The sequence below is a fragment of the Rhinopithecus bieti genome, unplaced genomic scaffold (assembly GCF_001698545.2).
Source record: "Rhinopithecus bieti isolate Rb0 unplaced genomic scaffold, ASM169854v2 scaffold_53514, whole genome shotgun sequence".
NCBI classification, from domain to species: Eukaryota; Metazoa; Chordata; class Mammalia; order Primates; family Cercopithecidae; genus Rhinopithecus; species Rhinopithecus bieti.
In genome coordinates, this window is record NW_016820813.1 from 231,191 (window position 1) to 255,333 (window position 24,143).

The 24,143-nt window shown below is 50.3% G+C and overlaps 1 protein-coding gene across 5 annotated transcripts in view; it reads right to left on the reverse strand.

Moving 5' to 3' along the window:
• Positions 1-21,068, reverse strand: part of CYFIP1 (cytoplasmic FMR1 interacting protein 1) — an 86,535-nt gene extending 65,467 nt beyond the window's left edge. For 3 of the 5 annotated variants that reach the window (XM_017859955.1, XM_017859956.1, XM_017859952.1), the window contains exons 1-11: positions 20,900-21,068; positions 15,870-16,073; positions 15,703-15,792; positions 13,586-13,663; positions 13,293-13,394; positions 11,925-12,106; positions 8,196-8,292; positions 7,977-8,105; positions 5,882-5,986; positions 2,606-2,697; positions 1,350-1,467 (exon numbers count right to left, since the gene is read on the reverse strand). In XM_017859955.1, the coding sequence (XP_017715444.1) occupies positions 1,350-1,467; positions 2,606-2,697; positions 5,882-5,986; positions 7,977-8,105; positions 8,196-8,292; positions 11,925-12,106; positions 13,293-13,394; positions 13,586-13,663; positions 15,703-15,792; positions 15,870-15,986 (1,110 nt within the window). In that variant the 5' untranslated portion in view covers positions 15,987-16,073; positions 20,900-21,068. The remainder of the gene's footprint in view (positions 1-1,349; positions 1,468-2,605; positions 2,698-5,881; positions 5,987-7,976; positions 8,106-8,195; positions 8,293-11,924; positions 12,107-13,292; positions 13,395-13,585; positions 13,664-15,702; positions 15,793-15,869; positions 16,074-20,899) is intronic. The other 2 variants (XM_017859953.1, XM_017859954.1) reach the window with 2 other exon arrangements.
• Between the last annotated feature and the right edge of the window lie 3,075 nt (positions 21,069-24,143).

Consider the following 24,143-nt stretch of genomic DNA (forward strand, 5'->3'; position numbering starts at 1 on the left):
AAAAAAAAAAAACAAAAAAAAACTTTAGCACAGCCTAAGCACACAGTGTTCATAAAGGCCACAGCAGTGCACAGTAATGTCCTAGGCCTCCTACTTGCTCACCACTCACTGACTCACCCAGAACAGCCTCCTTGTCTAACATACCCAAACACTTGCCAGTGGTCTGTGTTAGAAGCAGCAGGTACCCCAAGATATCTGGACTACTGGGTTGTCAGTCAGTTTGGTTACATGATGATTGGTAGCCATGGTGGGTGGGGGACACGGGTGCTCATCATCCTGCAGTGGGTGGGGCCAACATCCCCAGAGTTGTCCCTGCTAAGGTTAATGGTCCTCCTGAGGCCCTTGAGGGACTAACCAGATCTGCAAAGCAGCCTGGGTATATGCCCTAAAACCCCACAGTCCCTGCCGGCAATCTGCAGCACAGACATGCCAGCAGCGCTGGCTCGGAGCAAACCTGGGTGAGGAGAATGAGAGTGACCAAAATGCCGATGTGGCAAACCCAGCTGCAAAGCTGGAAGGAACTAAAGAGAAAGCACCTGTCCTCTGCGCCCAACTCCAGGCCCACCTCCTGGACACATGAACCCAGTGCCCCTGGGATATCTCCTGACAGCCACCCAGAGGTTCCTGCTCACCTCTGGCCTCAGGACTTCTTTCTTTCTAGACTTAAAGGGACCCCGGGTCAGAATCACCCTGTCTTTTCCCAGTGTCCTCCCTTCTCCAACCATCTTTCGAGCTGCTGGAATCACAGTACTAGACTAGGAAATGCCATTTAATCAATTAATTATCTGGTCTCTGTCCTTTCTCTTGGGATCCCTATGTTTTTCTGAAAAAAAAAAAAAAAAATGCTTTTGTACAGCTGAACAGAGACAACACTAATTTCACCACCTTGTCAATTATAATGGGTGCTTTTGAAGTACAGTCATGTACCACATTTGATCAATGACAGCATACAGAATGGTGGTCCCATAAGATTATAACACCATCTTTTCACTGTACCTTTTCTATGTTTAGACAGATTTAGATACGCAAATACGTACCACTGTGTTATAACTACCCAAAGTCTTCAGCATAGCAGCGTGCTCCATGGGTGTGCGGCCCAGGAGCCACGGGCTGTGCCCTGCAGCCCAGGTGTGCTGCAGGCTGTACCATCCAGACTAGCACGAGGACACGATGACGTTCCCACAGTGACGAAACTGCCTAACGACACGTCAGAACCTGTCCCTGTCATTATGTGACGTATGATTGTATCTGGTAGTAAACTGTTTTTCAAAGCAATTAAACCTCAGATCTGGGTGCAAACGCACACAGGCGACCCTCGGGTGCCCATGTGGCTCTGGTCGCGGGCCCACCTCGCTGTTGCTGTAGCGCGCCAGCTCCGAAATGAAGCGCATGTGGTCCTCGCGGATCTGGATCATCTGCTCGCAGATGTTGTACTGAGGGCTGCTGCCGGAGGATGTGCATGTCCATCTGCGCGGAGAGAAGGCACCCGCGTTACCTGCAGTGGCGCCGGCAGGTCGCGGCACTGGGGCAGCTCCGGATGCCTGGTTTGGCGCCAGAGCCAGATGGCTTTTACATTTTTAAAGGGTTGTTAAAAAAACAACACAGAATTATCTGATGGAGACCACCTGTGGCCTGTAAAGCCTAAAGTATTTGCTGTCTGTCCTTTACTGAAAAGGTTTCTTGCCCCTGAGACTGAGCTGCAACTTTGTCAAAATCATGGCTGAATGGTGACTGCAGGTTGGCTATGGGCACAGTGCTTGGCAAGTCAGTGAAAGCCTCCTCCCTCTAGGCTCTGGTGGCTCTGCCGAGTCTGCAGTGGGGAGGAGTGTCTGCCAGCATCTGCAACTGTGCTGAGAATCTTTATAGTTCTCCACAGAGTAAGATGACACACAGTTTAGGATTTAGGGCCACATTGTCTGCAGATGTCACAGCTGACACACCGTCAGTTTCTTCTTTTTTACTTTGAGGCAGGGTCTTGCTCTGTTGCCCAGGCTGGACTGCAGTGGTGCAATCTCGGTTCACTGCAACCTCCACCTCTCAGACTACTCAAGTGATCCTCCCACCTCAGCCTCCCGAGTAACTGGGACTACAAGCCTGTGCCACCATGCCCGGCTAACTTGTGTATTTTTTCATAAAGACGAGGTCTCACTTGTTGCCCAGGCTGGTCTCAAACTCCTGAGTTCAAGAGATCCATCCACCTCGGCCTCCCAAAGTGCTGGGATTATAGGCGTGAACCACCGCACCTCACCCTCTTTCTTTTGTAAGACAACCTTTTTAAACATAAAGACTATCCCCCAGCACTGTCCAACAGGAAACCCTAGGATGATGAAAATGTTCTGTATCTGCGCTGTCCAACACAGTAGCTACTAACTATTGAACATTTCAAAAGTGGCTGCCATAAGGAAATTAAAATTTCAATTGTATTTTTCAATAAACTTAAATGTAACTAGCCACATGTGGTAAAGGCTACGATACTGGACATTCCGTTCCAGGCTGAGAATGTTAACAGTGTTATCTCTAGACAAATAAGCACGACGTTTGAAGAAAACCGCACAATGAGGACACTGCAGAAAGCTCAAACCAGGCAGCTTTTCTTTCCTCCTACCGAGATTTATTTTCCTCATAGTGGGCGCTGGTCTTGATGTATCTTGCCAGTTCTATTTGCATGTCCCCAAATAGCGGAACCACCTGGAGCTGCTGTATTCAAAGAACAAAAAAAAAATAGGGTCATTATGTATGTTTAGTCACCAAATACATAAGCACAAGGAAACTGACTAATGCTAATAATTACTTCGGTTTGAATGCTACCTCTGCAAATGATTTACTACAAAAAAACTCTAAGCAACGTCTACATTTGCTTTGAGAGAAACAAAATACAATTTAAAAACCAACATCTATAAAAACTATTCAAATGTTAAAATTAACCTACCAAGTTGCCAGATCCACAGTCATTAAAAAAAAAAATATCAACTGTATTTCTTTTTTCATTTTTTATTTTTATTTTTTTTGAGACAGAGTCTCACTCTGTCGCCAGGCTGCAGTGCAGTGGCACAATCTCGGGTCACTGCAACCTCCACCTCTAGGATTCAAGTAATTATCCTGCCTCAGCCTCCCGAGGAGCTGGGACTATAGGCGAGCACCACCATGCACAGCTAATTTTTTTTGTATTTTTAGTAGAGACAGGGTTTCATCATCTTGGCCAGGATGGTCTTGATATCTTGACCTCGTGATCCACCTGCCTTGGCCTCCCAAAGTGCTGGGATTACAGGCATAAGCCACCGTGCCCAGGGAACTGCATTTCTATATACTAGCAATAATTAGAATACAAAAACTTAAAGAGAAATACTTTGCAATAGCATCCAAAAAAAATATGCATGAGTGAATCTAACAAAAAATGTGCAAGACCTCTAAACAAAAGTACTACCCCAGGCCAGGCGCGGTGGCTCACACCTGGAATCCCAGCACTTTGGGAGGCCGAGGCGGGCGGATCATGAGGTCAGGAGATCGAGACCATCCTGGCTAACACATGAAACCCCATCTCTACTAAAAAATACAAAAAAAAATGAGCCGGGTGTGGTGGCGGCACCTGTAGTCCCAGTTACTCGGGAGGCTGAGGCAGGAGAATGGCGTGAACCCGGGAGGTGGAGGTTGCAGTGAGCCGAGTTCGCACCACTGCACTCCAGCCTGGGCAACAGAGTGAGACTCCGTCTCAAAAAAAAAAAAAGTACTACCCCAAAATTCTAGAAAAAGTTCTCAATAAATAGAGAAATAGATCATGTTTGTGCCTAGGAAGGCTTCAAATGTTTTAAATGTCCGTTCTCTCAAAACGGATCTATAATCAATCCCAGTCAATATTCCATAAGAATAAAAATGGCTTTGTGGGGATAGTGTGTGTAAATCAGGAAACAAATTCTAAAATGCATTTCCAAAGGTGAAGGGATGATATCTGAGACTATCTTGAAGGACAAAACTGGAAGACACACCCTTCCGGATTAGGAGTCCTCTTAGAAAGCTACAGCAATTAAGGCAGTGTGGCCCTGGAGCAGGGACGGAGGCTTGCGGACAGGACAGAGAACCAGGACAGAGCCACATGACCTGAGGAGCAGCACTGCAGAACAATGCGCTTTGCAACAAACGGGCAGGCCCAACTGGGGAGCCATACTGAGAAAGATCCAAGGACGCGAAATCCCTACCTCCTACCACGTGCAGAAGTCAGTTCCGGGGGGATTAGGTCTACATGAAAAAGGACACAGGATGCTTCTAGAAGCTAACACAGCAGAAACATCCCATGAGCTGGATGGCTACAAAGACTGATTTAGGTGGACATTAATGAAAAGACTCGTATGTGGGACTACACTAAAATTATGAACTTCTGTTCAGCAAATGACACCATCGAGAACACGAAAAGGCTACTGGAGGCGGGGGAGGAAGGGAACATATTGGTAAAGTTTCAGTTCCGCAGCGTCGGTAAGTGCTGAAGACCTCACCTATGGCACGGGAGCTATGCTTAATAACAACGCACTGCATTCTTAAAATCTGCTAAAAGAGTAGATCTTAAGTGTTCTCATCACAAAACAAAAAAATGATGTGTGAGGTGATGGACATGTTAATTAGCTTGAATTCATCATTTCACTATGTGTATGTGTATCAAAACATCACACTGTACACCATAAACATATACAATTTTTATTTGTCAATTACACCTCAATAAAGCTGGGAAAAAGTGAAAGGGTAAGCCTCTTAGGGGAGAATACATGTACATTAAAACGTAAGGCCAGGTGCAGTGGCTCAGGCCCGTTAATCTCAGCACTTTGAGAGGCTAGGACTGGAGGACTGCTTGAGGCCAGGAGTTCGAGACCAGCCTGGGCAACAGAGGGAGACCTCGTTGCCACTAAAAGTTTAAAAACTAGCCAGGTGTGATGGCAAGTGCCTGTAGTCCCAGCGACTTGAGAGGCTGAGGTGGGAGGAATCACCAGGGCCTGCTACACTCCAGCCTGGATGACAGAGCAAGAGCCTGTCTCAAAAACAAAACAAAACAAGCAAAAAAACTCACTTGTGCCCAGCAAGGGACATGTATCCAGAATACATAAAGAAGTATAAATCAACAGGGAAAAAAGAGCAGAAGACTTGAAGTGGCACATCACAAAGGGAATGTGCTAAGAACATGGAAAGCCATTAAGGAAACATGAACTAAACTACAATGAAACACTAGCCATTACAATCCCAATGATGTACGCATCCTCAGGATGTCCCCCAACCCCAAAAGAGACAGTGCTAAGTACTGACAAGGATGTGGCACCCCCAGAGCGTTCTCTCACTGCTGATGGGAACACAGATCAGGACAGCTATGCTGGAAAGTCATCAGGCCATAGATAACTACTAACACTGAAAACAGATATGCCCTGTGACCTCCGGTCCCTCTCCTGGGTATGCACCTAACAGAGTAGAGTCGACCAGAGCTGCACTGTTTGGACTCGCCAAAACCTGGGAACATCCAAGAGCCCGCCAACATCGGAACGGGTCAAGTTATGGTGTAGTCATAAGGTAGAAAACTACACCACAAGCGAACGCTATGAGCTATAGCTATGGGCTTCCTCCAGGATGCACCTAACAAACAAGAAGCTGGTGACAGCAGCCGGACACAGAAGAGTAAAATAGCACAATTCCATCTGTATAAAGCTCCACCCAGGCAAAACCAGCACCGGGCAGAAGGAAAGAGAAAGCGGGGTCGCCTCTGCAGACACGAGAACGTGCGTGGCCCAGACTCCACCCAGCCCCAGCATTTCCTGATATAGATCACGGTCACACAGGGGCTCACTTCCCCAAAATTCACACTGCACACAAATCAATGAAAACACTGATCTAAAACCACGTAACTCACCTTGAAGTACTTGTCAATTTTGGACAAGTTTATTCTTTTCTTGGCATCTAACTTATAGATGTTACTGACACTCCCATCCATCAGGTACAGACCAAATCCCATGACCTGAAAAGCCACAAAATGAATGATGCAATAAAGCTCACAACTGCAAATTTAATTACCCGTAAGGACTTACACTGTTACAGCTGACGATTTCAAAGGCACAATTTGAAATATATCACAAAGATCTATCTTTCGGCTGCTTGTCTGGTGCTTGAAATGCATCATTTTATCCTCAGTGAAACTGCTGCAAAGGGGGGCTGGGCTTCCAGGTCAGTTGCTAAAAGCGGAAAAAACAAATCCTCTACCCTAAACTCACACAAGCAGTAGGGCTATTCTAGGGCTACTAAGTTGGTGTAAAAGTAATTGCGGTTTTTCTGCCATTAAAAGTAATGTCCAATATGCAGTCACATGTAACCAGTTACGTTTCGGTGTATGCAAACTAAAAATTCCTTTTTTTTTTTTTGAGACAGAGTCCCACTCTGTCACCCAGGCCGGAGTGCAGTGGTGCCATCTCAGCTCACTGCAACCTCTGCCTCCCAGGTTCAAGTGATTCTCCTGCCTCAGCCTCCCAAGTAGCTGGGATTACAGGCGCCCATGACCACCACGCCTGGCTAATGGTTTTTGTACTTTCAGTAGAGATGGGGTTTCACCATGTTGGTCAGGCTGGTGTAGAACTCTTGACCTCAAGTGATCCACCCACTTCAACTCCCAAAGTGCTAGGATTACAGGCATGAGCCACCGTGCCTGGTCACAAACTAAAAATTCTGAATGTGGACTAGCCACCTGCACACTCCAGTGCTCCACAGGACCTGGTGGCCACGGCTCCCACACCAGCTGGTGCAGACACAAAGTTTCTGCTGTCACAAAGCACTCCATGGACAGGGCTCCTTCAGCCCTGAGTGCCTCCCAGTGCTCTCCTACTCAGGAGGAGGCCGGGGGCTGAGCTGGTGGGACACCCAGCAAAGGGTCCCCCAAGGCCATCCTGCAGAGGCGGAGAGCAGAGCAAAGGGAGCAGCGGAGCTGCCGACCACCTTTCCCGTGAGAAACGCAGATGGAAACCGTCCCCATTTGAACAGAATAATAAAGAATATGGCGAACCAACAAAAGGCTACTTTATTTATGGTGACACAAGGTATCCGAGTCCCAGGAATCACATGCTTGCCAAGTAGAATCTTGGATAACTTCTGTCACAAAGCAGCTTAAAGGCTGGGCGTGGTGGCTTAGGCCTATAATCCCAGCACTTTGCGGGGGGACAAGCCAAGAAGATTGCTTGAGCCCAGGAGTTCAAGGCCAGTCTGGGCAGCAAAGTGAGATCTCATATCTACAAAAATTCAAAAACTTAGCTGGGCATTGGTGCAAGTGCCTGTGGCCCCAGTTACTCAGGAGCCTGAGGCAGAAAGATCACTTGAGCCCAGGAGGTCGAGGCTACAGTGAGCTGTGTCTGCACCACTGTACTCCAGCCTGGGTGACAGAGCAAGACCCTGTCTCAAGAAAAAAAAAAAGGCTGGGCACAGTGGCTCAAGCTTGTATTCACAGAGCTTTGGGAGGCTGAGGCAGGAGGGTCACTTCAGCCCAGGAGTTTGAGAATAGCCTGTACAACATGGCAATTTTCTCCCTCTACAAAAAATTTAAAGATTAGCCAGGTGTGGTGGTGCGCACCTGTAGTCCCAGCTACTTTGGAGGCCAAGGTGGGAGGATCACTTGAGCCCAGGAGGCTGAGGCTACAGTGAGCTGTGATCATGCCACTGCACTCCAGGCTGGGCAAGAGCAACACCCTGCCTCAAAAATAAAACAAAAAGCAGCTTAATGCTGATGGACTCCTTGAGCCAGACATCCTGGCCAGCACCTTCTCCCAGGGTCAGTGTGTGACACTCGTGGGGTGTGCTGAGAGCCTGTTGTGCAGGCTGTGTGCAAGGGCAGAACGCTGTTCACACACAAGACAACGTGCAAGTAAGACACAGCTGTCAAAAGGATTCTAGATAAAGCACAGCCTATCGACAAGAGTAAGGCTGTCCCCTGGCAGTGCCACAGGCTGGCGTCCCCGCACACGTACTTTGAGAAGCATGTGTTTCTCACTGGGCGTCAAATACATCCTGTTCTCGTAGTAATCCACACACAGGTTCACGATGTCTGCCAGGAGCTCTTCGTAGCCAGAAATCACTTCGAGCTGCTGCTGCAGAGACTGAAACACAGAGCAAGAGACTCACGCACGGGCCTGGCACCCGGCCAGCGGCTGGGCCCATCCACCCGAGTGTGCAAACACCAGCCTTACCTGTGTGATCTTGTTGTGATTGGCCAGGAACATGGACAGATTCTGCGATTCCTGGATGGACTGTGGATCTGCCATTTTACGTAAAAACTGAGCAGCCCTTTGAAAACAAGAAGAATTCATCCCAAAATGCACCAATGTGCCACGTAAAAAAATAAAAAAATAAAAGCCTGGTTCGAGTGGGATCCCTTTCCTCTACAGTCATCTGCAGAAATGTGGGTCAATCTCAGACGCCGGCGATGACTGCAGCCTTTTCAGGCGTCTCCGGCCCTGCACTCCAGGTCAGTCTTCTGCCAACTTAGACGTGTCTTGCACAGCTGGGGACAGCTCTCCACCCTTCTGGTCACAGCCGACGGGCTTCCTGCAGGGTCCCTGCACCCTGGTCTCTGCCCTTCACTGGTGGATGCCCACCTCATCTAGGGGGCACAGGGCTGCTGGACCCTGAGTCTAAGAAGGGCCACTGCCATCTCCGTGACTCCCACAAGCCCTGCCATGAAAACGGCCAGCACTGCTGAGGTTGTCTGCCGGGAACCCTCTGGACCACACCTCCCCAGGCCACCTCAGGGACCACTGGTACCCAAAGTCCTGAGACAGAGCCCTGGCCTGCCACCAATTGGTAGCTACACTCGTACAGTGAGGCCCAACATACAATACCGCAAGGCCATGCTGAGCCCGCGAGGTCTGGCAGAGCAGGGTGAAGGTGGGGTGTGAGGATTCCCATTATCTAGGACTGTCCCCCAAGAAAGTTCAGTGGAAACGGCCCACACAAGCATAGGTCTGTGCAACCCAGAGCCTTGGGGCTTTAGCTTTAAAAGTCACCATGGCAAAGACTGATGACCTACCCCAACATTCACTTCCTCCCCTTCCCCCTTAGGAACGAGCCCCACATTTCCGTGGAACACACGTTCCAGGGAGCCTCACACATTCCGTGTGCCTCGCCTACCCTGCAGCTGGCTGTGGTCACGTGACCAAGGACTGGGGTCATGAGACATAATGCAAGACACTGACAGGCACTCCAAAGTTTACTCATAAGGGAGCATGGTGCCCATCTTTCCTTTCTGCCTGCTGACTGGAATGCAGAAATGACAGCTGGAGCTTAAGCAACCATCTAGAACCAGGAGGCAACACCTGAAGCAGAGCAGCAGGCCAACAGGAGCCTTGAGTCCTGAACGCCGGAGAGCCTACAATCAGCTGCAGACCACCTAATTCAGGACTTTTCAGGAGACCGAGAAATAAACTGCAATCTTTTCAAAGCCACTGTTACTTCACTGGGTTCTAACAATTGCATACAGTTAAACCTAATATTAACTGATACAGTAACATTCCTTAGCTTTTTAAACATGTTTCCGGGCTGGATATGGTGGCTTATGCCAGTATTCCCAGCATTTTGGGAGGCGGAGGCAGGTGGATCACTTGAGGTCAGGAGTTCAACACCAGCCTGGCCAACATGGTGAAACCCCATCTCTACTAAAAATACAAAAATTAGCCAGGTGTGGTGGCTCACACCTGTAATCCCAAGTACTCGGGAGGCTGAGGCAGGAGAACTGCTTGAATCCAGGAGAGGCAGAGGTTGCAGCGAGCCGAGATTGTGCCACCGCACTCCAGCCTGGGCCAGTGAGACTCTGCCTCAAAACAAGCAAACAACAACAACAAAACATGTTTCTTTTTTTTTTTTAAATAGACAAAGGGTCTCACTCTGTCACCCAGGCTGGAGTATAGTGGTACAATCACAGCTCACTGCAGCCTCGATCTCCTGGGCTCAAGTGATTCTCCAGCCTCAGCCTCCCCAGTAGCTGGGACCACAGGTTCACACCACCACACCCAGCTAGTTTTTTTTGCTTTTGTTTTTTTAGAGATGGGGTCTTGCTATGTTACCCAGGCTAGTCTCAAATTCCTGGGCTCAAGTGATCCTTCTGCCTCAGCCTCTCAAGGTGCTGAGATTACAGGTGTGAGCCATCGCACCTGGCCACATTTGCTTTATTGATTTGAGTAGCTGCTGAGGCGGCAGGTGAGGAGACTAAGGAAACGGTCAAGGATATTGTTTTCTATTTTCCTCAAGCCTCACCATAACCATACGAGCTATCTTGGCATTGGCACTTAGAAGAGGTTATACTAGTAGCTACCAGCAGGTGCCAAAAGAGCTAGGTGTGTGTGTGTGTGGCGGGGGTCTTGGAGGGATGGGGGTGATGGTCTGGGAGGGTGAACCAGCAGGGGTCCCAGACAGAGGTCAGAGGAGAGGCAACAGGAAGAGCTACGGAGCTGGCCCAGGCCCACTCTCTGGTGCTCAGGGGAACCCGGAGGTGGTGAAGACACTGGGGAAGGGGCTGCGGGAGGGGAAACCCTCCTTCCCCCAGCTTTGCACACAGCAGCCCCATCTGCAAACTGTTTTACAGACTAGGCTTTAGAATAAAGGTGCTGGTGCTAAAAGGAAAAAAAAAAAAACAACCCACAACTTTTAAATACTTTTAAATGTTGAAAACCACTGATGCTGGCCACCTCCCCAATTCCCTGACAAAGCCAAAACGGCGGCGGCTGAGAAGGCTGCTTAAAATCACACAGCAACTGGGTTGTGCGGCTGGGACCAGGACGCCACTGCGACCGGTGAGCCTCGATGCCGGAATCCCACAGATGCTGTCATCAAACAGGGACCATTCAGACTTCCGCCCCAAGAGGGGCTCACAGTCCACTCCCGAGACCCTTCTCTAGTTCTGAAGATCTAGGCTTCTGTGCAGAGCTGACGATTTTCGGTGATAAATGGAACACTGCCTTATTTCACATGAATGAGGCTTAAATTCTGCCTGACCTAGCTCGACTCCTACTGCTGCCTTGTTTTGTCCCAAGTGGGGTTTTTTCTTTTTATAAAGACATAACAACAGTTGTATGATTTAAAATGCAACATAACTAGAGCACATTCAGATGCAAAGTAAGGTCTCTTCGAATTTAATTTTAGAGCTAAGATGCCTTACTTACTAGAGGAAATTGAAATTAGCATGTCTCATTCCAGCAAAACATGTCTTCAAAAGCACCGGGCACGAACGAAGCAGAGCATCAGGAGACAGCACTGTGTGTCCCCAAACGCCTGTCTGCCACCCACCACCCCACAATCCTCTGGAAGCACACACCGGGCCATGCCCGCCTCTTCCACTCCTCCTGCCAGTCTCTCCAGAGGCTAGCTTCTCCAGAAGCTCTCTACATCCAAAAAGAAAACCGCCAGGGAGAGGACCTGGAAGCGCAGTGTGACCCCAAGACACCCTGTGACTGTGCATGGGCTACATCTGCACGTTGCTGGATGGTGCTCCGGTGCCGGGGACCCCCACCGGCGAGAGACTGGCACTGAGGACTGCAGCCCCAATGCCCAAGGTGGGCTGCAGAGGCCACCTGCCCCTTGCCAAGATGCTCCCTGAGCCAGATGCCTGTGCTCTGTGAGCTAGGCCTACATCTTGTGCACGTCTGTCTTCCCAGGGGCGCGAAGGTCCTCCGTGACATCTGAGGACAGCCAGGGCACTAAGAGTCTGCTCTAGCTTTGCAAAGCCACGATATGCACTTACCTGCTGGCTCCCCTCACTTTATCCCTCAGAGCAGGTGCTCCCACAGCCCTGACACTGAGAAGTAGCCGCTGCCTACCAGCAGTGACGACTTCAGCACACACAGACACACACCTGCTACGCACAACGCAGGCCACTGAGCTGCGCGCTCTCGGGAAGGCCCGTGGCGCACGGGGCCGGTGCTCACCTCTTGTATGCGGAGTGGTCGTTCTTCACACTGCACTTCATGTTCTTCAGCTCGTCCAGCACAGCGAACATGTTGATGAACTTGCCCAGTGTGATCAGGTAGGCTTCTGACACAAAGTCCTTCCTCCTCTCGGCGTGGCACAGGCGCCTCACCTCCCCGCAGAAACGCTCAATGGCGTTTCTCTGTGCAGAAGAAGCAGGAGGGCAGAAAGCTGCAGGTCAGTGAGAAGCCAAGCCCATGTCCCTGCTTCAAGCACCTGCAGTCACTGCTCCTTGATGAGAAAAGATCTGCCCCGTGAGGCTTCGGGCCCAGGTGTTTACAATGTGGGCAGCCAGAGCCCCTCCTGAAAGCAGCTCCCACGGCCTGCTCGGCAACATCATTACTTGTTTTGCACTTTACCAACTACATCACTAAAGGAACAACATCTTGCTGATTATTCCAGCAAAATTACTGAGCAAAATGCTCCAAGAAAACGTCTGTAAAATTCAGACGTTCTAACTTTCAGAAGTGAAAAGTGGGAGAGATTTTTTTCCTCTTGGTAACTTTCAAGGTAAAATGAAAATTAATCTCCTAGTTAGTTCCATCTCCTCCCTCTGGTAATGGACATCATCATAAAAAATCTGGATGTTTCCAAAATACTTCTTTAAAAAGCAGCAGGCCCCTTTCATGTGGCTGCTTCTTGCCTAATCAAGGCCACGGCGAGGACCATCAGGAATGGACAGTCAGGCTGAGGCTAACAGCAAGAATACCTGAAAGACCAGATGAATCAAAAGCACAAACTGACCAGGTGCGGTGGCTCATGCCTGTAATCCCAGCACTTTGGGAGGCCAAGATGGGCGGATCACCTGAGGTCAGGAGTTCAAGACCAGCCTGGCCAACATGGTGAAACCCTGTCTCCACTAAAATACAAAATTAGCCAGGCATGGTGGCGGGCGCCTGTAATCCCAGCTACTTGGGAGGCTGAGGCAGGAGAATCACTTGAACCTGGGAGGTGGTGGTTGCAGTCAGCCAAGATTGCACCATTGTACTCCAGCCTGGGCGACAGAGCAAGACTCTGTCTCAAAAAAGAAAGTACAAACTGGCAGAAAGTCAAAGCAGTGTACTGGAAACTGACAAAAAGCAGGCTCCATGAAGGAAACACGAAATCACTCTGAGAGAATTCTGAGAACCACAAAAGGAGCATTGATTCCGAAAGGGCGTGAGAAACTTTAGACTGTCAAAGGCTTGGTCCGTTTTGTCTCAGAAACTGGTTGCTTTAATTTGCAGGCACTCTGTTCAGGGTGTTCACAGTGACGGCGATGGGTAGGAAGGTGTCAGCAACCCACCCCTCAGTGTTACACCCCCAAGATAGGGATTTTGCCATTTTACCTGGAAGTACATAAAATTCATCAGTTTTGTGACCTCAGGCTCCAGAACCTCCACGGTTTTCTCGTAAATTTCCACTCTGTTAGGCTGCTCGTTACATTTCACCTGGAATAAAGAAACAAGGATGACCTAAGAGGCTTCGATCCAGCCAGAAGCAGCCGCTGGGCCCCTAGAGCTGGTAATCCCACCCTGCTGTGGGGTGAGACCTGGGAGGAGAGTGGGCCAGGCATTGCAGGGGCGGGGCGGGGTGGGGCCTGGCAGGGTGTGGGGAGGGAAGAGACAGGCGAGCGGGGCACCTGTGGGATGGCCCGGGAGCAGCTCCTCCAGGTGTACAGCATGACAGCATATTCTTGGCCCTCCTCCAGCATCTCGTTCTGCAATGGAACACAGGGCAAATCAGAGGCAGGAGGGGGAACTAGCATGAAAAGCAGATGCCAGTTGCTAAAATCTAGACAAAGCACCATGAACTATCCTAAGCACTGTGGCCTGTGTGCCAAGAGAGAGCTGCCGAGAAGCTAGTAACGCTGAGGTGCCGCGCTGGGGGCCACAATGACCACCCAAAACACCCCAGGGCTTCTGCAGGCGAGAGGGGTGTCCGTGACATGCAGGCATCTCTGAGGTGTGCCACAGGCATTACACCTTGGCTCCACCCAGCCCGAAACAATCGCTGGCCATGAGACCTGCAGTGGGGAGCATAGAGGAAGGGCTCAGGGCAGACGCCCTGCCCAGTGTGACCACACACAGGATCCCCATGGCCTCCCTCCTCACCGGCTCACAGGGCCTCCCAGTCCCAGAGAGGACTAGAGGCAGGGCTGCCCCAGGTGTGCAGGAGGAATAGTTAGATTTTTAGCACTTAAAATCTAGGTAGAGAGTCCATGGGAAGAGGACTGTCATCGCTGCTATAAAACTGCTTTTGCTTTCTACTCTTTAACATCATTTCCTTTGGTAAAAATCAAATAGATGCTCTTAAATCTAGCCTATATTTAGAAAGATGTTCATCACAGCTTTTTTTTTTTTTGAGACGAGTCTTGCTCTGTCACGCAGACTGGAGTGCAGTGATGCGATTTCAGCTCACTGCAACCTCCACCTCCTGGGTTCAAGCAATTCTCTTGCCTCAGCCTCCTGAGTAGCTGGGATTACAGGCATGCACCACCATGCCCAGTTAGTTTTTGTATTTTTTGTTTTCAGTAGAGACAGGGTTTCACCACGCTGGCCAGACTGGTCTTGAACTCCTGACCTTGGGTGATCTGCCCACCATGGCCTCCCAAAATGCTGGGATTACAGGTGTGAGCCACTGCGCCCAGCCTACAGCACTTTTTTTTTTTTTATTATATGACATAAAAGAAGAAATGAAATAAATGTGCAAAAATAGTTGAATTGTGGACATTTACGAAATGGTGTATATAGCCATTAAGGATTGCTTTCTCTAGCACATTTTCATGGCATGAAAATATTCTTGTCCAGGCGCAGTGGCTCAGGCCTGTAACCCCAGTACTTTGGGAGGCTGGGTGGGCAGATTCCTTGAGTCCAGGAATTCGAGACCAGCCTAGGCAACATAGTGAGACCTGCTTTTACAAAAAATACAAAAAAGTAGCTGGGAGTGGTGGTGTGTGACTGTAGTCCCAGCTACTCAGGAGGCTGAGGTGGAAAGACTGCGTGAGCCCGGGAGGTTGAGGCTGCAGTGAGCCCTAATCACGCCACTGCACTCTAGCCTGGGCAACCTGAGTCAGACCCTATCTCAAAAAAAAAAAAAAAAAAAGAAAAAATGTTCATGAGATCATTAAAATGCAGAACTAGCTGGGTGTGATGGCTCATGCCTATGATCCCAGCACTTTGGGAGGCTGAGGTGGGCAGATCATCTGAGGTCAGGAGTTCGAGACCAGCCCGGCCAACATTTTGTATACTAAAATACAAAATTAGCTGGGCGTGGTGGTGGGCACCAGTAGTTCCAGCTACTCGGGAGGCTGAGGCACAAGAACTGCTTGAACCTGGGAGGCAGAGGTTTCAGTGAACCAAGATCACGCCACTGCACTCCAGCGCAAGACTGTCTCAAAAAAAAAAAAAGCAGAACTATAATAACAATGCAGTTCATTTATAAATCTGAACCTCATATGCGCGCATACCTGGTGTACGTGGGTGCCGATCTGGCGAGGGAAAGAGCATAACAGGGCAGGGGTGCCCTCGAAACGCTGACAAAGGTTTTCTCTGGGCCAGAGACACTGAATTTTCAGAAAGAGCATGTATTGTTTTATACTAAGAAAACAAAGACTATCCTAAAATATAAGGCATTTCATTCATTTTCTACTCTTTTTCCTTACTGCATAGTCTATTGGGATAATACCAAAAAGTATATATCTGCCCTTCACACGCGCCCTTCCCTGCAGAGAGAGACGAAGACGCACAGGAACATTACCATGCTAGAGTGGACGGTGGCTTGCTCGATGTATCTTGCGATGCCAGTAACAAATGCATTTCTGTCTTCAAAGTTAGTGTTGAAATTTGGCTGAAAGAAAGGAAGAGAAAAACCGTCATGTGGGGTCGGAGCACAGGTTGTACGCCCCGCAGCTGCTGGGCACCCACCTGGTAGAGCAGCGAGGATGGCGGGGGCTCGATGCAGGGCTGCTGGTCGGGCAGGGGCAGCTCCTCCAGGAGGTCCACGTTGGACAGCGCGTCCTCCAGAGTCACCTGCGCTGCCATCCTGGGCTGGAACAACACACAAGGACCCTGTTCTGTGAGGAGGGTGGGGGGGAGCAGCCGACAAGCTTCGAGGTGGGATATCCAGGCCTGTGAGGAGAGGAGGGGCAGCCGACAAGCTTCGAGGTGGGGTACACAGGCCTGTGGGGGGGGCAGCCGACAAACTTCGAGGTGGGGTACCCAGGCCTGTGAGGAGGAGGGGGAGCAGCCGACAAGCTTCGAGGTGGGGTACCCAGGCCTCTAACCCCTTCCCGCTCTCCTAAGGGCACTGGGGATGGCTGCCGCGGGCACGATCAGTCCTTGGGAGTCGCATGTCTTTCTCAGGGCACGCGGGCCAGCGGGCTGGGAGGCCCTGTGCAGCTTCTCCTTTCGCACTCGCTGAGAACAGTCTCTCCTGGCCTCCAGGAGGGTCACAGTGTGGGGGACATAGTTCCCGCCACCCTCCCCACCACGGGGGCCGCCGTCCTGAGTTGCTGGTGCTGAGGACTCTCTGGAGGGTCTGACAACCCCCTCCCAGTGCTGGAGCGGAGCGGCAGTGCCTCTCCAACACCACATCCGCCCAGCAGACCCTCCCTGAATGCAGCCACCTCCCAGGTGGTGCCTCTAAACACACTAGAGCCTGACATGGAAAAGACGAGCTCCCAGCCACCCAACACCAGCTGTCTAGCTGCACAGACAGGCTGAGATTACAAGGAGTACGGGGCTGCCGCCGGGGACAGAAAGTGCCACAGCACAGCTGGAGCAGAGGTACGGAAATGAAGGCAGACATCGTCTAAACACACCTTCAGTGCCAGGTTCAGGGAGGGGGGGCAATCTGCCTTCTGCTGATTCTGCTTCAGTCTCAAGGGTACTCAGGAGCAGCTCTGCCCCGGGATAGGACCAGGAGCAGCTGAGCGGCATTCTATGAAGGAAAGCTGCAGGTGGCTTGGAGGAGGCACTGAACAGAAGGAGCCCCAAATCCCTCCTCCAGCACTGGGGCGGGCGTGGAGGCGCACAGCAGGACAGGCAGCTGGTCCCGGTGCACTGGCTGAGGGTGGAGAAGGGAAGCAGGGACCAGGAAGCCCCTGTGGCGGTGTGGAGAGGAAGCAGCTCAGAAGAGCCAGCCAACAAAACTGCTCACAAGCTTCAAGCCCATCCTCAAGCTGCAGGGGTGTGGATCTGATCCTCTTCACACCCCAAACCCCCAGACCACAGCCAGACGGCCACCAGCGGCACACGGGGGACAGGTCCAAGTGGCCGTGCAGGGGGCTGTGAAGCCAGAATAGACACGGAGCTGCCATCCACTGAAGGCAAGTCAGACCCACAGCCCGCGTTTCCTCAGGGTGTTTGCTTACTCAAATCAAAATAGCAACATCCTCCTAGGCTTTTAACAAGAGCCAGATCTCACATCATAACATCCAGCCATCCACTTACAGTCCATATTACTCAGCACACAAAGAACGAGGAATGTCTGTGCTCCTACAGGAAAAGACACTCAACAGATCCCAAAATAACACAGGTGTTGCAATTACCCGCCCGACTTTAAAGCAACTACTGTGCCATGAAAGGCTCTAACAATCTAACACTCCCAAACTGAATGAAAAAATGGAAATCAGCAACAGGCAAACACAAGCAAGATATAAAGAAGAACCAAACGGAAATTTCAAAACTAAAAGACACACTACTGAAATGTTTAAAAAAAAAAAATCGGGAAAGATTCGGTGAACTTGAAGATGGAGCAATGTAAGTTTTCTCATCTGAATACCAGAGAGAAAAAAGACTGAAAAAATTTGGGGGACCTTCGGGACAAGAGAAAAGGTCTAACATCTGTGTCATGAGAGTGGCAAAGGAAAAGGGGAAAGCAAGCAGTGATGAAAAACAGCTGAAAAAAATGACAGAAAACACCCTGAATTTGGAGAAAGTCTTTCGCCTACAGATTCAAGAAGCTCTATGGATCTCAAACAAGACAAACTCAAGAAATCCACACCCTGACACATCACAGTCAAACTGCTGAAAACTAAAGATAAAGGAAAACGGATCTTTTTTAAAGGAAAACAGCAGGAGAAACATGACACCTGGCAGAGTGCAGAGCAACAGTGGGAGGGCCGCGGATTTCTCCCGGGGCACCAGGCAGGCTGCAGGGCACGCACAACACAACGTGCCTAAGCCTAAAGCGGGGAGGTGCCAACTCGGGATCCTCCCTCAAGGCGGGAATGCGTCTTCCAAAAGGAAGGCGAAGCCAGGACGTGGGCAGAGGAGGAAAATAGAGAACACGCCAGCCAGGCCAGCGGTTCAGGCTGATAGGAAGGAGGTGGAACCACGAAGCAGAGGCAGTAGGCAGGGAAAGCAGCGAGGGCTCAGGACACACAACGACCCCACAGCTCTTCCAAAGTGCTTGGCGGTCAAAAGCGAAAATCAAAGTACTGTCTAATGGGCCCTCCAGTGTACATTAGTGTAAATTACACAAATACGTAACATGTAAATTATAAACTATTTCTAGGTATATAATTGTATAAATCCTATAAACAAGACAACGTAACATAAAAGGAAGAGGGTAAACCTGGATGGGGTAAGGTTTCTATGTCCCACTGGAAGTAGTGAAAAGCAGACTTTTTAGATCCTAAGCAGAATGTGAAATGTTAATAAGCACGGACTTCAAAATCCTTAGAGCAACTACTGAAGAGAGCTGTACAGCCAGGCGCTGCAATCCCAGCTACTGGAAGGCTGAGGAGAGAGGATCGCTTGAGCCCAGGATTTCAAAGCCTGCCTGGGCAACACAGTGAAATCCTGTCTCTTTAAAAAAAAAAATTAAAATACTCTTTAAAAAAAGCTATCCAAAACAAAATAGATAACATATAGATAGTTTAGAATAAATTAAAACAGACTACAAAATGTTTTTAAAAACCTAAAAGGAAATAAAGCAATGATAAAGATAGATAGTGACTCTAAGCATGCTCCGGGCGCTGGGTGGCTCAAGCCTGTAATCCCAGCACTTTGGGGATGGCCGATGAAGGAGCGGATCACGAGGTCGAGGAGAATCGAGACGCATCCCCCTGGCTAACTACGTTAGCACGGTGAAACCCCGTGCTCTACTAACCCAAAATACAAAAAAAGCTAGCGGGCGACCGGTGGACTGGCGCTGTAGTCCCAGCTAGCTTGGGAGGCCTGAGGCAGGAGAATGCGTAAACCCGGGAGGCGGAGCTTGCGTGAGCTTCGAGATCGGCACTGCACTCCAGCCCGGGCGACCAGAGAGCGAGACTCCGTCTCAAAAAAAAAAAAAAAAAAAAGATAGTGATCTAACAGAAGTCAGATAATAAAATGGTAGACCTGAATCAAAACACATTGATAATTATATTATCATAATAATCTAAAAACACCAATTAGAAGAGGTTGTCAGAAGAGATAAATAAAATCCTAACCCAACTATATTGCATCTACAAGAAACTTACTTCAAATATACTGATATAGGTAGGTAAGTTGAAAGCAAAAGGGGAAAAAGGTGAACCAGGCAAGCGCTGGCCAAAAGGAAGCTGGGCGGCTATGTCAGCACCAGAGACAGCCACACTCAGAGCGAGGAACTCATCAGAGAGGGAGAAGGAAGGGGTCAGCTCCCCAAGGAGCCAGAACAATCCTAAATGTGAATGCACCGGCCAAAAGGCTTCCTTCCCATTACACCAGGCAAAAGCTGACAGAGCTGGAAGGAGAAATGCCGTAGCCAACCCTGAATCTGTTTCACTTTCTGTGATTTCAATTACCCGAGGTCAACTGCACTCCACAAACATTGAACGGAAAACTCCATTCACAAACAATCCATAAGTTTTAAACTGCGCTGTTCTGAGTAGAGTGATAAAATCTCAGGCCGTCCTGCTCCCCCAGCCTGGGCCATGAACCATCCCCTTGTCCAGCATGTCCACGCTGTATGTGCGACCCGCCGGGGAGAACGCAGTAGCCGGCTGGGTCGCCAGGCTGCTGGTCAAGGTCAGCGGCAGCTTAAGGCTGCATCACAATGCCTGCTCCGCTCACCTCTCTGCCATCTCATGGCAGGCACCAAAGGGTGAGCACGGTACCACAAGGTATTCTGAGAGAGAAAGACCCCATTTACACGACTTTTATGACAGTATATTGTTAGACAACTGTTCTATTATTACTGTTGTAATCTCTTACCATGCCTAATTTACAAATTAAAGTTTATCACTGGTATGCAAGTATGGAAAACCGAGACTATGCAGGGTCCAGTACTGTCTCCGGGCTCAGGCATCCACAGTGGGTGTTGGGCCAGTTCCACAGATACATGGAAACAATCGCAGGCCAATCCACAATGGCGGCTGGAGACGCCACCCATTTTCTCAGGAACTGATTGGAAATCAGGGAGAACAGAGGCACGGGCCACCCTGCCAGCCACCTGGACCTCCCCGACACGGAAGGGAACGCCCCTGACTGCAGCAGTGATCTGCTGCATGTTCCTCACTAGAAATCTACATGTAGCAGAAACTCTCGTCCACTTCCCTCCACATTACAGCTTCCTGTTCCACACACCTCAGAAAGGAGAAGTGCAGGGCAGCCCTGGATGGGTGGGTGCAGGGTCCAGCCCCAGCAATGCCTGCAGAGCCAGTGTGGGGGGCCTCCCCTCGGTGTCCACTCAGGCACCTCAGGGCTAATGTGGTTCCGAGGGGCCAGGCTGCCTGAGGACGTGCCTTGGTCCCACAGGGGCTGCTCGTGTTCTGCGGCGCCAGCCCAGAGTCCCACAGTCTGCCCTTTCTGCGGCCTGAACCCAGATAGTGCCAGGAGAAGCCTGGGGGCGCGTCCAGTCATGCCCGGGCCCCACGTGGGTCAACGAGAAGACAGGTTGGACCGAGCACCCTGGGAGGCCACAGAGCCCACATGGCAACAGCCCCGACCCCACGCAGCACCCACAGGGACTCGCCTTCCTCCCTCACCTCTGCCCAGGAGAGACCAAGATGACTCGCGGTGGAGGAAGGTGGGGAGGAGAGCCCCAGACAGGCTCAGGAAGAACTGTTCATGCGTCAGCAGGGACCACCGATGTCGAACCCACGGAAAAACTCCAGATGCACAGCTTGTTCCAAGTTGGTGCTTGCGGACTTCTTTCTTTGAATAAAAATAATGGTATTTATGTGGTCAATGGAATGTTACCCTTAAAAGAAAGGAACTTCTGACAAGTTACAACATGGTTGAACCTTAGATCTTATGCTAAGTGAAATAAACCTGTCACAAAAGAACAAACGCCGCATGATTCCACTCATATGAATTACCTAAAGCGGTCAAACTCAGAGACAGAAAGGAGAACAGTGGTGACAGAGGCTGCCTGGTGGGGCTGGGGAGTTGGTGTTTAGCGGATAGAGTTTCAGCTTGGAAAGATAAAAAGCTCTAGATGGATAGTGGTGGTGGCTGCAGAATACGGTGAAATGTACTTAATGCCACCAAGCTGTGCACTTAAAATGGTGAAGATGGGGGAGGACGCGGTGGCTCCAGCCTGTAATCCCGGCACTTTGGGAGGCCGAGGCGGGCGAATCACGAGGTCAGGAGTTCAAGACCAGCCTGGCCAACATGGTGAAACGCCATCTCTACTAAAAATACAAAAAATTAGCTGGGCATAGTGGCAGGCGCCTGTAATCCCAGCTATTCGGGAGGTTGAAGCAGGAGGATCACTTGAACCCAGGAGGCGGAGGTTGCAGTGAGCCGAGACCGTGCCACTGCACTCCAGCCTGGTGACAGAGTGAGGTGAGACTCTGTCTCAAAAAAAAAAAAAAAAATGGTGAAGATAGGGTAAAGTTTATGTTATTCATATTTCACTACCATCAAAAATAGCAATGTTTGTTGCTGATTAATCAGAAAACATGGAAAAGGAAAAAGAAACCTTATCATCAATCATCACCATCCCTTTCAAAAACAAGATACTATCACACAAACTGCTCTGTATACTCTTTTTTCTCCCAGCTTCCATAAAATTTCTCAGTCATCAGTGCCCTGTGCAGACTGCTGGCCGGGCCCTGCTGTGGTGAACTGCTGTTCTCTCCTATTCTTCACATTTTCATATTTCAGGTTTTTCTTTCTTTCTTTTTTTTTGAGACCGAGTCTTGCTCTGTCACCCAGGCTGGAGTGCAGTGGCTGGATCTCGGCTCACTGCAAGCTCCGCCTCCCAGGTTTACACCATTCTCCTGCCTCAGCCTCCCAAGTAGCTGGGACTACAGGCGCCCGCCACCTCGCCCGGCTAGGTTTTTTGTATTTTTTAGTAGAGATGGGGTTTCACCATGATGTTTCAGGTTTTTCATGATCACAGGCAGCCCTCCCACACCCGCCTTGGTATATCATGCCAAGCAGCTGTCACTGCACGCTCACGGCCACAGCCCGGCCCGCTTCCACAGGCTGTCCGTCCGTGCATCTTCCACAGATGCGAATCTGCACAGCCTCTGCCTCACCCTGGTACGCGGACTTGGAGTCACTGGCTCTAAATCCAAGTCTCCAAGGTCTCAGCCCTGGCAGCATGGGTGCAGAGTCTGGCCTTGGCACCGCCTGCACAGCCAGCGTGGGGGCCCTGGCGGTGTCCACGCTACACAGGCACATCAGAGCTCATGTCTCATCCCATCTTGCTCTGACTCCTCACAGTCCCACCTCCCAAATCTCTTCCAAGTTCATTTACTTTGCTCCATCTGTAACTGCCGCCAGCGGACCCTGCACGGCTCATCAGCATCCCACTGCTGGAGAACAAAGGCAGTGCCTGACTCCAGCCGCCTGCACCCTGGGATTTTTTCAGCTCTCCTTTTGTCCTCCCATGAATGCCAGGTCCCACGGGGATCTTCCCCCAGCACTGCCATCCGGCACAGCCTCCAGTCTCCTTCTGTGTCTACCAAGAAGCCCTCATTCCCAGGCAGGAGCACGAGGTCTGGCCTGGTCACTGCAAAGCCAGTGTCCACTGCCCCTAGCATGGAGCCTCAATTGTATCTGACCAGCCTTTATAAGTGGCTGCCACGGTGCAAATATCCAACAGCATAATTAAAGCCATGTATTTGGAGCGGCATACAAACTGTTCTGCCAGTGCTACCAACCAGTACTTCAGAGTTTAGCAACAGGATCGCGTTTCCGTGTCTGCTGGTTCAGCTCGCATGGACAGGTACATGGATGTCCACTGCCTGGGGCCTGGTCAGAGCAGGGCAATGAGTGACCAGGCAGAGGAAAGACCACGTGAGGACACAGAGAGAAGGTGGCCATTCACAAGCAGAGGCCAACCCTGCTGGCCCCCTGATCTGAGACTCCCAGTTCCAGAACTGAGAGAAAGAAAGTCCTGCCTGATCTGTGGTATTTTGTTAATGGGAGCCCCAGAAAATGAACACAGAGCCAAGAACAGGTAGGACAGAGTCACCCAGGCAGGACGCAGATTCCCTGCGCTGTCTGCCGGGTCAGAACCCACAGGAGCTGGTATTTTGCTGATCATGAAAACAATATGTGCTCCAGGCAGAAAGAGCACACTGCTGGGAGTGAAACAAGCCAGCCAGACCTGCACGAGCTCGGCCACAAGGCGCTACTGTGCCACTTCCAGTTGCCTGTGCCCCCAGCCTCCCCAGGCGGCCCCAACCCAGAAATAACACGCCCACCCTCAGTTTATGTCACTGAACAATATAAAGAGATGTTTTTTCCTTCCTTGACTGATTTTCTATCAGCAGCAGTTCCCAACTCTCAAATCCTATAGCTTGTCAAGATATAAAAATGAATTTAAATATGGTAGGGGAATTGCTGTTTTAACAAGCCATCGATTAGTTTATTTTGTAAATTTAAGAGATTTTAGCCGGGCACAATGGCTCATGCCTGTAATCCCAGCACTTTGGGAGGCCGAGACGGGCGGATCACGAGGTCAGGAGATCGAGACCATCCTGGCTAACACGGTGAAACCCCGTCTCTACTAAAAGTACGAAAAAAAAATTAGCCAGGCGTGGTGGCGGGCGCCTGTAGTCCCAGCTACTGGGGAGGCTGAGGCAGGAGAATGGTGTGAATCCAGGAGGTGGAGCTTGCAGTGAGCTGAGATCTGGCCACCGCACTCCAGCCTCGGCAACAGAGCGAGACTCCATCTCAAAAAAAAGAGAAAAGAGTTTTTTTTTTCTTTTTTTGAGACGGAGTCTCGCTCTGTCGCCCGGGCTGGACTACAGTGGCTGGATCTCAGCTCACTGC